The sequence below is a fragment of the Amblyraja radiata genome, chromosome 5 (assembly GCF_010909765.2).
Source record: "Amblyraja radiata isolate CabotCenter1 chromosome 5, sAmbRad1.1.pri, whole genome shotgun sequence".
Taxonomy (NCBI): Eukaryota; Metazoa; Chordata; class Chondrichthyes; order Rajiformes; family Rajidae; genus Amblyraja; species Amblyraja radiata.
The window spans coordinates 3,346,292-3,361,854 of NC_045960.1; the positions used below are offsets into that span (position 1 = coordinate 3,346,292).

The 15,563-nt window shown below is 39.8% G+C and overlaps 1 protein-coding gene across 4 annotated transcripts in view; it reads right to left on the reverse strand.

Annotated features, from left to right (window-relative positions):
- Positions 1 to 3,357: 3,357 nt before the first annotated feature.
- Positions 3,358 to 15,563, reverse strand: part of znf318 (zinc finger protein 318) — a 77,288-nt gene continuing 65,082 nt past the window's right edge. For all 4 annotated transcript variants that reach the window (XM_033020515.1, XM_033020514.1, XM_033020517.1 and 1 more), the window contains 5 exons: positions 15,006 to 15,277; positions 14,315 to 14,506; positions 11,815 to 11,914; positions 10,566 to 10,684; positions 3,358 to 7,881 (listed from right to left, as the gene is read on the reverse strand). In XM_033020515.1, coding sequence (XP_032876406.1) covers positions 4,387 to 7,881; positions 10,566 to 10,684; positions 11,815 to 11,914; positions 14,315 to 14,506; positions 15,006 to 15,277 — 4,178 coding nt within the window. In that variant the 3' untranslated portion in view covers positions 3,358 to 4,386. The remainder of the gene's footprint in view (positions 7,882 to 10,565; positions 10,685 to 11,814; positions 11,915 to 14,314; positions 14,507 to 15,005; positions 15,278 to 15,563) is intronic.

The window sequence follows — 15,563 nt, forward strand, 5'->3', positions numbered from 1 at the left end:
TATGCTTCATCTTCTGGAAAGCCCACATTCCAAATGTAAATCCAATTTTGTGGCTTAGTAGCAAATTCAGGACTTCCTCTCAGATGTCATCATGAATGTCTGTACAACAGAGAAATGTGACTTTTTACATAATTGTGCTTATCAATAGGTTTCATGTTATTCAAGCTTGTTCCATACACCCACCACCCTTTGTTTGAAAAAGTTACCCCTCGGAGTCCTATTAAATCTTTTCCCCTTCACCTTGAACCTATGTCCTCTGGTCCTCGATTCCCCTACTCTGGGCAAAATACTCTGTGCATCTATCCTATCTATTCCTCTCATGATTTTGTATACCTCTATAAGATCTCCCCTCATCGTCCTGCACTCCAAGGAATAGAGACCCAGCCTACTCAACCTCTCCCTATAGCTCACACCCTCTAGTCCTGGCAACATCCTCGTAAATCTTTTCTGAACCCTTTCAAGCTTGACAATATATTTTCTATAATAGTGCCCAGAACTGAACACAATATTCTAAATGCAGTCTCACCAACTTCTTATACAACTGCAACATGACCTCCCAACTTCTGTACTCAATACTCTGATGAAAGCCAAAATGGCAAAAGCCTTTTTGACCACCTTATCTACCTGCGACTCGACCTTCAAGGAACCATGCACCTGTACTCCTAGATCCCTCTGTTCTACATTACACAAAGGCCTACCACTTACTGTGTAGGTCCTGCCCTTGTTCAACATCCCAAAATGCGACACCGCACACTTCTCTGTATTAAATTCCATCAACCATTCCTCCGCTCGCCTAGCCAATCATTCCTGATCGTTGCAATCGTTCACAACCATCTTCACTATCTGCAAAACCACAAACTTTTGTCTCATCAGGAAACTTGCTAATCTTGCCTTGTATGTTCTCATCCAGATACATTATATGCATCATATCAAAGGAAGCTTTCTCAGATGGCACAATCACACCAACGACCATGAATAATTCTAAATGTGTACTGACAACAATGCTTTACAAAGACTTATCCCCCACTTGTGTAAAAATAGAGAAGTTAAAGTAGAAAGCAAACTCAATGCTAGCATTTATTTCTAGAGGGCTTGTATACAAAAACAGGGATGTAATGTTGAGGCTCCATAAGGCACTGGCAAGGCCACATTTGGAAAATTAAGAGCAATTTTGGGCACCATATCTGAGTGAGGATGTGCTTGCTCTGGAGAGGGTCCAGAGGAGGTTTACAAGGATGATCCCAGGAATTAGTAGGTTAACACATATGATGAGCGTTTGACGGCACTGGGCATGCAGTTTAGTTTATTTTAAAGATACAGCGCCGAAACAGGCCCTTCGGCCCACGCTGACCAGCGATCCCCACATTAACACGATCCTTCACCCACTAAGGACAAATTGTTTTTACATTTACCAAGCCAATTAACCTACAAACCTGTACGTCTTTGGAGTGTGGAAAGAAACCGAAGATCTAGGAGAAAACCCATGCAGGTCACGGGGAGAACATATAAACTCCATAGACAGCACCCGTAGTCAGGATTAAACCCGGGTCTCCGGCGCTGCATTCGCTGTAGGGCAGCAACTCCTGTAGTCGCTGGAGTTTAGAATAATGAGGGGAGGACCTCATTGAAACATACAGAATAGTGAAATGTTTGGTTGGAGAGGATGTGGAGAGGATGTTTCCAAGAGTGGGAGAGTCTAGGACTAGAGGTCAAAGCCTCAGAATTAAAGGACACTCTTTTAGGAAGGAGATGAGGAGAAATTTCTTTAGTCAGAGGGTGGTGAATCTGGAATTCTTTGCCACAGAAGGCTGTGGAGGCCGTCAGTGGATATTTTGAAGGCAGAGATAGCTAAATTCTTGATTAGTATAGGTGTCAGAGGTTATGGGGAGATGGCAGGAGAATGGGGTTAGGAGGGAGAGTGATTGAATGGCGGAGTAGACCTGATGGTCCGAATAGCCTAATTCTACTCCTATTCCTTATGACCTCGTTTAGATGAAACAAGGGTTTCTCTTTAGTTGTCAAATATGAGGAGCCATAGATTTATAGGATGAGTGATTTAGTTTTCATGCAGAAAATGGTGGAGAGTGTTAGGGGTGGAGTCAGGAACAGTCCAAAAGGGTGAAAGTGGAAGACCATATCACATTAAATCTGTATTTGAGCAGTTACTAGAAGAGCCATGGTTATAAAACAAATGTTGATAGGCTATATTGGGCTCGGCGTGAATAGTCCTTAGTTACTTAAGCAGCCTATCGGGTTTTGGCTAATTCCAAGCAGAGCAACCTTATCAGTTGCAGTTATTCCCTCTTTATATTCCCTGTACCCCTGCAGACTTGTTATTCTGCATTTTCCCATCAATTACCATTTAATTATTTTGTCGATCATTTGTCTCCCACTCAGGGTAATTAGCAATAACTAGTTTCAGGCAGGACAAGCAAATTGTACAGATTCCAAAGTCAGGAATGCAGCAGCACCAACTGCTGTGTCATTGCACTAAATTGCTGCCTACACACTATATCTCAGAGAATATTCTCAGATTAGTCAGAGCAATTTGAACCTCCAAATCAGTTTCTACAAAATGCTTGTTGTAGAGCTGCAGATTTGTAGGAAGTAATACTTATATGTCATCAATGTCCACATGCTCAGCAAATATACCAGAAAGCACATCAAAAATACTGACAAAAACGAACTTTAAAGAAAAAATGGACAAATGTTTATAGCAAGCACAAATCACCATACCACAAATTCCCTGCATTGTACATCTTCTCCAAGAATGCCAGAATTCTCATTGAAAGATCTAAACTTTAAATGCAAACATATCGTAGATTAGAATAGAAATACCTACACACGATTGAGTACCATAACCAAGATCAAAATAGTATTAATATAAAAGACACTTTGCATTTAAAAATTTAGAACTTACATCTTTTAATTCCAGTTGGTACCTTGACCCTGCTGAGAGTTTGGAGAGAAAGGATGCATGGAAATTATTAGGTACTCTTAAAGGATGAAATAGAATGAAGGAAACAATTTACCCAACTCTCCAAGTCAGACAAAATAATGTTTGGTGACCTTGAGTAACTGAGATTTAAAAAATTACGAGAGCAGATTTCTGTGCTTCAATATTGGCTTCACATCTACACATCAAAACATATTTTAAACACTCCTCCACTACAATGCAGATCTGGTAATCTGGAAACTAAATCTAGCCCTCAAAGTCATCACATAATACTGCAGTGTAATAATAAATTTATGAAAATACTACACCGAGACCTTGAAACATGCAATTCGAACCTCAGGTTATGTGGTCACTCCAAAACATCCTGCAATCGCAAAATGATCAAAGACAAGACACCTTGCTACAGTTAAATGAAGTTTATTTATAACATTTCAACATAGCAATAATGCAAATAAGTGTCTTCCAAGCAACTTTCAGTTACAATTCAAGTTCACAAAATGTGTATTTTACATTACAGATGAGACAGAATCAGACAGGAATTACCATAAAAGTGATACTGTGATAGTGTGTTCCGGCAAAGGAGAACAAGTTGAATATCCTCTTTTTTTCCATTTCTGTTTCGTCTATTCTGCATTGCTCTATACGCTGTAATATTGGAAAGTTACTGCATCACAGTAATATTACAAAGCATAGCATTTACTAAAAAATGTGAAAGGTTTAAACAATCATAATTTTGGTCCATGCCCTTGTCCTCTCTTACCAACTAACTTTGCCACTCACAGGACAAGATGCACCAGCGAAGTCTATATATTCAGTGAAGACAACACTGAAGAATCAGGAAATAAAGAAACAAAAGACAGACACACAGACTTGACACTGCCGTTTAATGTACAATACAGGGAATAAACAGAAAAATGAACTACAAATTACATTAAAACCATCCAAGGTTTGACTGTAAGTGACAGATCATTGCTTCTGGCCAGTAGAATAATGGTTACAAAGTATGGTAATATTGAAAAAGCTTTAACTCAAGTTTGCAAATGTTACAACCAGATGGCGTCTGTTTTCTCAAACTGGTCAAGTTGTGATTTGGAAATATCCTGTACTTAATTAAGTTTTTTTTTTTAAGTGGAATGTCTGTGCCCTGGGTGCTCGTTTTAACATAATGCAGCACCAAGCGAAAAGAAAAAATTATAATGCTACACAGCACTTACAATGTGATTGGGAAACTTTTGAGAAACTTTTATAGCATGCATGTCTAAAAAAAAGCAGAAACACAAATCAAATTCACCCACAACATTGTAAAAAATAGACAAGAGTAGGCAATAGTCTGCAGACTCGACATTGAGGATTTGGTGTCCCTCATTGTCTGTTAATGTGCAGGTTACTTATCCCGTTCCACAGATATCTTTCAGTGCAACTTTCCAGTATTATTTTGGTGACCGAAGGTTTCTTGCACTTCTGCGACGTAGCTGCTTATTAGGTGCCTGGATGTCCTCAGACTCAATTGATTCATGTTTTACAGTTGTCTGATCAGGAGGCTGCATGTACATCACAGCCTTTCCAGCCTGTGCTGCTCGTCTAGAAGAGGTGCGTGGACTGCCACTGACTTTGTACTCCTCTCCAGTACCCACATGACCACCGCTCACAGCTTTACCAGTGCTGGATGGCATGCTGCTGTCCTTTTCTGCCCTCTCTGAGGTGCTCACATTAATATTATGAAGGGGAAGCTGCTTTGAAGGATCTGCTCCATTGCCTGCTGTCTGTGTCTCAGGAATGAGTGTGTTAACTTCACTTTCACAACACATGGATGGATCTAGAATATTAATTTTACCATTATCATTAAGAAGTTCTGATTCAGGAAAGCTGCTTTCATCCTCATCCCGATCTGATCTTGCATCAGGGACACTCACCTCACTATGTTTAGGCTGTTGTGAGCTGCATGTATTCTTGCACTGTTCCTGAGGAACATTAGTTAATTTACTGCTACCAATCTGCTCAGACTGTAGTGAACTGCTCATACTTGTATCTTGTTTCTCAGTAACACGTGTACCCACATGTAATGAATGGATTATTTCTGTTCTTTGCTGATCCAGCAGAGGGCACAGATCTGTCTGAAATGAACTGCACATTTCACTATTGCCAATTAGTTTATCTCGACCACCATCTATTTCTTCATCCCTCACCTGTTCTACTTTATCAAGGCGCTGTTGCTGTCCTACAGTTCTATGTAATATTGGAGCATTTACCCTCAGGTCTCCCATCTTGTCTACTGGATTGAGAATGCTAATGCCAGCCTCTGCACTGTTCTCTAATATAAAATCATCCACTTTTATATCCTCCACCTCATCCAATGGTTCAGAAAAACTTATGCCGATATCACAATGTCCCGGCAAATCTCTAGTGCTGTCCGATACAAGAGCACCCACTTCTATACCCTTAACTTCATCCATTGCATTGGAGAAACGTGGCTGAGTGTCATCGTGCTTCAGCTGCTTTGCCAAATGATCTGAAACTAGGACATCTGGTTCTACATCCTTTACCTCATCTATTGAGTCAGGAATGTTAATATGTGTATCACACTGCTCTGGGTGATCTGCAGCACTGTCCAAAGCAGGAACATCTAGCCTCACATCCTTAACTTCCTTGAGTGACTTAGAGAGGTTTAGGGCAGTAGCACATTTGTTTGGTTGGTCTTCAGCATTGTTCAAAGTAGTGGTCACATCTTTATCCACATCTATTTGCTCAGAAAACCCTGAGCCCGTCTCACAATGCTCTAGTTGACCTCCAACGCTGTCCAAAACGGAGATATCTGTTGTCACATCGTCAACTTCATCCATTGGCTGAGAGGGGCTGGGGCCAGTATAGCAATCCTCTAGTGGGGCTGCAGGAGTGTCCAACTCAGAGGCACTGCTTTCCACATCGTCAGCTTGATCTACTGGCTCAGAAAAGCTTAAGCTAATATCACATTCCTTTAGATACTTTGTGGTGTTATGTGATATTTGGCCATCCATTTCCAGATCTTGACCCTGCTTTGTTGGAATAGGGAAATCCAAATTAGCATCACACTGTTCTGGACGCATTGCCTTGCAATCTAACACACACATTTCATCTCTAATTTGCGCTGCCAGACTGGAGTCTTTTTGGGCATCAGATAAAGCACCAGCTATTATCACAACAGCATCAATGTCTTTAGCTTCCCTCTCAATGAGACTACATACTTTCATTCCACTTGCCTGTGGTTGTTCCGAAGTGCGAGCAACCAACTCTGTTTTTTTCACCTTGAATGCATTCAAAGTGCTTAAATCATCAGACTGTTGATAGTCTTCTGCACTGTTATTTACTACAAAAGCATCAATATCCACTTTCTTAACATGTTCAGCTGTGCTGATGATGCTTGGCAGAGATTGTTCAGCACTGCCCTCTAAGATAAGAGCATGCAATTCCACATTCTCAGCCTCTTCATTTCCATCATTGTAATGTTGTGGTTGTTCAGCCAAGATCTCCAAGGCAGCAGTATTGAATTCTTCATTATTTTCAGCTAATTTGAGCATAACAAAGTTGCCATCACCTTGCTCTGCAGTGCCCATTACCTTTTTAGCATGGCTATCATGCTGAGCAACAGTCACTTCACAACTTTTATTATGTATTCCTGCTTCAGGATTACTTAAAACATCATCTCCACATGGTGACATACCTTGTACATCAGGTATGTACCTACTTCCAGCTTGTTCTTCTGTTTCCATTTCATTTTTTTTGCCTAGGCCTGCAGCTTTGGGAATGCCCACATCAGTGTTTTCTGTGGGCACCAGCTCTTTGGAACAGCTTGCACCCCCAATTTTGACCTGACTTGGCACTGACTTCAGAGTACCATGTACTAATTTGATGTTCTGTGTACTGCTGCCTAGTCTGCAGTCACCGGGGCTCTTCCCTGAGCTACTGTAATAAATGCCGTACAAATCTTCAGCATTTGCAGCAGCCAAACAACTTTTGGGTTTTTCCATTTTCTTACTAAAGTCACTGAGAGATGTGGGTGGTGGGGGCGGGCGAACTGGAATAGCCAATATGGTTTGCTCACATTCAGAGACACCAGGGGCTGGTTCTTCAGCCAAAGGATCTGGTTCTTTGTGTACATCTAGAACACTTCCTTTCAAAGTCACTTCTTCGCCACCAAAGGCTCTGGAGATCACTTCTGGAGCCAACAACATTCCAGCCTTAACCACAGGCAGTGGCTTGTTGGAAGCCCCTGAAGACCGAATGGAGAGGAATGTGTCCAAAGGTGCTGGCTTATTAACAGATGTGATGCTACCTTTCCTCTGTGGGACATTAGCTACTGGAAGATTGGGTCTGATTTTTGCGTGTGTGGTGGTGGTTACAGAGGTAAATGGCACCCATGGGCTCGTATGAGCAATAAGAGTCTTTCCCGAGAGTTTAATTTCAATAGTTTTTGTTGCAGACTTAGTTCCTTGTCCCTTGCCATCGTCTCTTTCTTTGCTGCTTTCAACATGCTCCTCCTTGGCTCCCAACGAGCTACTTTTCTCTTCTTCCTTCTCAGGTTTCTTCCAGCTAAATTTTCCAAAGGACATCCCTTGCTCCTCATCTTTCTCATCTTCAATCTCATCCTTTTTCAGCATTAGTTTTATGCCAGGCTTGCAACTGAGCTCTATCTTTTGAGATGAACAGTAATTTCTTTCCTCTTCTAGCTCCACCACACTTTCACGCTCTTGTACATCCAATTTGATTAGTTTTGCTTTACTCTCTTCACTTTCCTCAAACTTCTTTTGTTTCTGAACTTCTTTTTCTTCATCGATTTTTCTTTTCAGCCCTGCTTGGCGCCGGCGCTCTGACTCCATGATTACCACGAAGCCAGCCTGGCGGTCTAGGTTTCTCCGCTGCTCATAGACAGGATTTTCATTTAAATATCCCTAACAGAAAGTACAGAAAGACAAGTTGTTACCTGAAGAAAGTCATCTGCAGTTTTAGTTCCCAACAAAACCCATACGTATCAACTCAACAAATGTCAGCAACCCTGTGCAATAATTTTTCTTGCTGAAATGGTTTCCTCTGGTCCTTCTTCCAGACCCCCAAACAACCACAGCTCCTGGTTTCCAGGTTCACTGAATGCAGTTCCACAGTTAAAAAACAGAGAAAATGTGCGGCAGTTAAGTTCACAACTCAATATTATATAGAGACAATGAGGAACTTACTTATGAAAGGAACCAAGCTGCCCTTAACAAGATAATGGTAATCTGTGTAGATAGTTCCAGTATTTTTTACACAATGATGATGAAGGAACATCAGCGGGTCTACTAAGGAGGAACTTAAAGCTGGTCATGTTTTAACGTGCCTGCTACCCTTGTCCTTCTAAGTGGATTAAGTTGCCCTGGGAATGGGTAGGGCAGAAGCAAAGAGAGGCAAATTTATTAGCAAACAGGAGATCTGAGATGGAGGGCTACCTGGAATAGTGTGAAAATTTGGAGTAAATGAAAAGCATAGGAAGGGAAAAAAATAGCACCAATGAACATTGGAATCAAGTTAAAGTGTCTTCAAATCTCAGTGCTGTTTGCCACCCTTCCTTTCAAATATGGCTAATTTTCAAATTAGCTTGCTAGTGGCAAAATCAGCACTCCTCGACAAATACCATTGTCCAAGTATCAAGTATCAGTATTAAGTTATTAGGCAGATTAAGTTGTGGAAAAAAAAAAAGTCCAAGTAAACTGTAAATATGAGACATCTATACCAGTTGTACTCCATTTAATCATATTCTAAAATCTTAAGATAATATAATACTAAAGACTGAAATGAAAAAACCAAAACTGTAAACTAGCTATTTTTGGCAACAAAGCTAATTTAAAATTTCCAGAATTGGCCTGGCATTCCTCACTAATAATGTAGATAACTGTCTATGCATATCTGGCACTGATAGACCAGCAAGCCATATGGAGCAAATGCAACTTTACCATTAATACAAATTATTTCATGCAGCCAGCACCATGGTACAGATAAAAGTGCACACCACGCGTATGCAGGGTGGAGGCTTTGTGTTAGACAGGCAAAACATTTTTAAAATAACTAATTCAGAAACCGAGCCTCAAAGATATCATCATGCGGAAATTAAACGTTTTATTTGAAAGAACTTCAGGTGCATTATACTCTGCCACAATAAATTTTACTGCGCATAAAATTCTTATAAGAAAATGAAAACATAAGAAATAAGTGCATGAGTGGGCCCATTTGGCCCTTTGAGCCTGCTCTGCCATTGATCAAAAGTATGGCTGATTTTCTAACTCCTGAGAAATCTAGCTGGAAATTAATTTTTGCACACATACTGAAATCTCATCAGTATTTCTTCGTAAAGTGCCTCAGCTAATAAAGCGTACTCTAACATAATAAAAAGGAAACTTTTTGCATGATCCAACATCTTTCTTAAACATTTATGGAAGAAATGGCAAAGAATTCAATCACTGAAGTCCATTCTGGATGGCCTGTTCTGCAGCAATTGAGAGTTGCAAATATCATCAGTGAATCTTAAACCTGCAGATCAGTTTATGGCACCGAGTACGAAAAGACAAAATAATCTGCTCCTAATGGTATGTTATATTATACTATTATAAATAATATTACTAATAATACTAATAGTAATAATAATAATCCTATGCTCTCCCACATAGCCTACTGTCTCTGCCTCTTCCTTTCTTCCCCCCCCCCTCCCCCCCGACATCAGTCTGAAGAAGGGTCTCGACCCGAAATGTCACCTACTCCTTTTCTCCATAGATGCTACCTCACACGCCGAGTTTCTCCAGCATTTTTTGTCTACTTTCGAATTTTCCAGCATCTGCAGTTCCTTCTTAACAAACTGCTCCTAATACGGTTATTCCACTACATTTTTTTTACGGTGATGAAATACCACGGGTATTTATTTACAGCTCTGTAAACCTATGAAACAATAATGACCCCAAAGAAATATTTAAAATTTAACAAGCCAAGAAATAACACAAAGCCTCATGGTAACTATTCATTCCACAGAAAGTGACATTTTTTATGCCAATCACTGAAGAACACTACATCGTTTGTAGCCAATTACCAAAACCTCCGCAAAGCCAAAACATTTAGGATTTGTGTGGGAACCTCTTTAATGACCAGGTTTGACTTCATACCCTTATAAATGATTAGACCATGATTATAATCTTATTTTGAACTAAGCCACAAAATGTTCACAAAACACGTCACAAATAATTTCAACAAAAAGATGCTTCATAGATAATGCAAGTTTCTGACCCATTGATTCCCAGCTGCAAAAAAGGACTTCTGGAAAAATAAACAAATTGTTAAAAATTGCATTTTTATAGCACCTTCATGGCCTCGGGAAATCGCAGCACATTACCAGTTAATGAGTTACGCTGAAAAAGTGGCAAAATTATAATGCAAAATTACAGCCCAGAAATTATGGAGGCAGTGTGTGCCATAAAGATGGACGTTTTTGGCAGTGTACATTTGCCCAAATGAGCATGTGCTACGTGTTTTATGCAGTCGGGATACATAATCGGTGCATTGTGTTTCCAAGGAGCTATCTCCTCTCTGGAAATACTTTATAATTTTTCTTCCTAACCTTATACTTATCATTATGACCATGTGATTTGACATGATCTTCAGCACAGATCTGATCTCCGTAGAACATCTCACAAAGTTGGCAGTAAAATCCAGTGACTGGCATCAAAAATTCTGAACCTGAGTAAAAAGACATCGACAGTCAGAAGATGAAAATAAATACTGCAATAGTTCAATTTAATGAAAATCCTAAAATCATTATTCCCATGCAGTCAATACATCTAGCCGGACTGTTAATCTCATTTTATCTATGCATGTATTCTGGCTACTACCCTGATTTACATATTTCTGCTTTAGTTTCCATTAATCTTTTCTGAAAGCTAATGAATAAATTCTGGACCATAGCAACTAATGGTTGGTCCGTTCATACTTTTGCACCAATTAAATTGTTAATTGACCATATGGTCAACAATATCCAAAGTCTCATACCACCACGAGAGACATCTATCTGCTTGTGTGAGTTTCCTCATGAGGATTGTTTAAGATTCGCTTTTTCCAGTCTAACGCACAGGACTCTAAAACCAATGACAGCAACTTCAACATGAATTTAACCACATTGATTCTCAATATTACGCAAACTATTCTATTTTGACAAAGGAGTGACAATCTAGGACAATCAGGTGAATGAGACAAAAATCATTCACCTGGAGACAAAGGATCAAATCCCACCAAGAGAATTGGAAAATGTAAATGTAATTAATTTAAATAATCAAGCTCGTATACTAAAAAGTTAACAACAGTAAATGCTACAATGAAAATATGGGACGGTTGCAAAAATGCATTTGGTTCACTAATGTCTTTCAGGGAGAAAATCTACTTCCCTTATTTCGCTTGTCCAAGAAAAATCTGTAAGTAATACCAGATTACTGGGTGTTCCTTAAATGCCCACGAGGATGGTCAAGCAAGCATCTCAATTCAAGGGTAATTTGGGATGGGCATTAAAACGAATACATTTGGTAAAGTCAAAATCCTGAATGAATATTTTTTTTTAAACAGGATTTTGCCATCCACAGTTGCAAACAGACATTTTACAACAGGAACTTTGAAAAACAGTGGGTAATGGATAAATGGACAAAGGCTGCAGAATAATAACGGGATTGCATTCGCCACCATCTAATCTGTCACATTTTACTGAACATTGTAACAGACACAATGATAAAATTAGCTCAATTCTTTCAACTTCTTTGAAATAATCTTTTAAAGCATTTGGAATAAATTGTCAAATAAAATTAAAAAACGTATAAACCCACCTTTTGCTGGCATAGTTATTTTGTCAGTTCGCTTAATCAAGTCATTTTTATCTTCACTCGGCATCTTTGTAGACCATGGTCTATCGTAAGGATCCAGTGTCTAGTTGCATAGTGACAGAGGTACATACATGGTGGATTTGTACATTAATTTACACAGCACATTATAATACATACTGGAAATACAATCAGTTGTTACAGCACAATAGTAAATAACAATGCAGATAAAGTGCTATTTCCTTCCTGCAGTTCATCAGTGCACGTGAAGTGCTGTGGAGAAAGCAAGACACATGTTGCAACGCTGAAGACAAAATAAAAAATATTTTGATCAATGATTTAAGCAAAGAAAAACTGTATTAAAGTGCAGAGGCATATTTACATAGAGCTTCGGAAGTCACTCATTTCAAGATGTGAATCTGCCATTGAAAAAGTTATGCCCCTGTCCCACTTAGGAAACCTGAACGGAAACCTCTGGTGACCTTGCGCCCCACCCAAGGTTTCCATGAGTCGCCAGAGGTTTTGGTCACTCGCCTGGAAAGCCTCGACCGAAGCGTGAGCTGCATCTACCGACCAAAGATCCTACAGGATCTTTGCTACCGACCGCACACACACACAAACACATCGCGAAGGTGGGGGCCAGGGACAGCGGAGCAGCGCTGTCTGCGCGATGAAGAGGAAGGTAAACGGCTGCCACAGATTACGGTAAGTCCTTTAGGGTGCGCGGGAGGGGGGGAGAGAAAGGGAAAGAAGGAGAGAGAAGGAGAGAGAGAGAAGGGGAGAGAAGAGGAGAGAAGGGGGGGAAAGAAGGAGTGGAGACAGTTTTAAGAAGTTTAATCAAGTTAGCGGGCATTTTACCGACCGGCGGATCCTCTAGGTCCCAAAAACTTCAATGAGCCAATCAAAATGGCCGGTCAGCGAAGGAGATTGCCTTCGACTGCCTGTAAGTAAATAGCGACCCCACTCCACTGGCTTCGACCAAACGACAACCTATTTGTAGTCGAGGCCGGGTTTGATTTTGTTGAAATAATCGAAGGAACATAGAAGAAGCCTCGACCACGCGGAAACCACTTTCGACCATTAGGGAGAGTGACCAAAACCTCCGGGAACCTCATGGAAACCTTGGGTGGGGCGCAAGGTTACCAGAGGTTTCCGTTCAGGTTTCCTAAGTGGGACAGGGGCATTAGATATCTATCACTGGCAACTGAAATGCATTGCGAGGAGCTAGGGCTTACATAGACCTGCTCCAGGACCGGCTGACAGTAGATGTTGATGGTGACATTTTGTTTTTTTTGGACAGGATGCCTGTGACTAGTGATGGGCCTCAGAAGTCAGGTACAGGGATAGGTAAGATTTAGAGGGAAATGGGCATTGTGGTGGGCATGGATGGTTTGGGCTGAAGGGGCTTGTTTCCTTGCTGTATATCTCTATGGAGACAGCAGAAGGAAACAATGTTCATAACTTTGCATGGGCTAATTCTGTACGATAAAATTTTAAATTACACCATTTAAGATAATGGTCAAAGGGGATGCAAAGGAATCCCCCAGCCCTTTATATAGCTACGAGCAGTCCAAGACTTAATTTTCTGGAACAAATGCCAGTAAGTATTCCCCCAATTATTGAATAATTACTCTGAATAGGGTATTTAGTTTCAATGTTAGTTTTGTGGGCAAATGACAGATGTTTTGCTTCGGAAGAAGGGTCTCGATCTGCATCATCTTTTGTCCATTCCCTCTACAGATGCTGAGTTTCTCCAGCACTTTGTTTTTTAGAAACATATTGAATAATGCCCAGGAGAATATAGTTCAATTAGTTTTCACAAATTCCCCAAGACATATGTAACAATTTTAGAATACTTCATGTGTTAAATTCCAGAAAAGTCTTCCATTTGATCAGAACAGTTTACTTATTTGTGTGATTTCTTTCATTTCTGATTTTACATCCAGTTCTCATGGCTAAACCATGAAATATATTGACTCACACATATTCACTATACATGGCTTTCCATGGTTCTTGACCTCTCTTTATTCCAAATCCCACTTTGAGGCATATTTAGGAAATAACCATGACCAAACTGATCCTGATATGTTCTGATTTATTTATTTTTCGCTGGCATCCTGTCAGCACAATATCCCATTTACCTACCTATTGTTCAGTGTCATCTTACAGCATCGCACATCAAAATATTCAAAGTTTGTGAGTTTCTAGCATTCACAAATAATGTTTTTAGAGCTGTACGTTTCGTGTTATTGACTTTTGACTGTAAAAGCTTTACTTTGCCAGACTCTCCTGTTTTGACTCATGTGATAAACTCAAAACTCTTCTATTTCAAAATGCAATTTTTCCTTTTATTGAGTTTCTTAATATTTATTTCCAAACAAATGATTGTTCGTTCCATGATACAAATGCTGCTGTGTTGCCTATATTGCTGAATATGATGTGTGACTTTTCTAATTAAATTCCTTTGTGAAGGTGGCATCAGAAAAGAGTGTCTAACTATACGCACCTGTCTGTGACGTTTATTATGCATGTGAGTGAAAAAGTCGAAGAGTGTTCCACAAATAGTGTTGCAGTTTTTGCACCAGTGGTTTCCTGCATCATAGTATTCGTACGCGTCTTCAGCTTCAGAGAAACTCTCACAGAGCTTCTTTGTGTTAGCATCCATTTCCTTCAGAGATCCTTGTCTTGTTGCAATCTCCTGAATTAAGACCCACAGAGATGGTCATATACAATTGCACAATTTAAGGTTAAAACAAATCCAAATTTATCATGTAAAAAGCCGTCATGATAGGATAATAATGTGCCTTCCAACAAAATGGTTAAATTGCAGTTAGGACATATTTTAACAAAAGGAGGAGTGTAGGTTTGCACATTTTAAATCCAGGTGGCAATATCAGAAATGATAATGGGAGACCAGGATTTTCTTAATTGAGAGGGGTTTAAGCGAGCTCCGCACTGATATTTATTGTGAAGAGTTCTGACAATATATCTCTCCAATTCGTTCATTGAATCAAGAAATTAATGGTGCAAAATATGAAACCAAATATAAGAAAAAATAAAAACACGTGTCACTGGTACATTTTTCAATTAAAACAAAGTAGTTTCAAAATATCATATTATGACGTCCTTTTTATTGGTCCAACTATTTTAGTATAGTTTGACAAGCCATTTTTAAATAAAGTTTCAAAAGTCACTACCTTTGACGATGGCAACTGTTCTCCTTTGAGCAGCACCTGTTCCAGGATCACATCCTTATTTAAATCAGAAGATTTTGAAGTTTTCTCTTGAATCATTACCCCCAAGATTTGAGCCACTTTCTCTAGCTTGGATAGCTTTTTGACTGTCTCCTCAACTTGCTGACGAACTATCGACATCTGGCGATTGATATCTTCCTGAAGCTTGCCATTTTTAACCAGAAGAGGGTCCTTGTGTCCGTCCTTCTCACGGCGTTTCTTTCTTAGCAATTCCCCTTTGCACGTTAAAGGCGGAAGGGAGAGGTGAAGATTTAGTTTCAAAACATCACCTCACTTAACACGCAACTCTTCAGTTCTCTCCCTCCCCAGGTTTACAGTAAGCTTACTGCAGATTTTTTGATTTTTCTAACTTCCACTGACCAAGTAGAGTACAGGCCCAGAAATTGTTATCTGCAGCACAAATTGGCGTTCAGTGGATTAAAAGTTTGTATGTTCAAGCTACACCTTGATGGTGGCTGAAACATAAATTTGTAAACATTAAGTAGAAACAAATTGCACTGG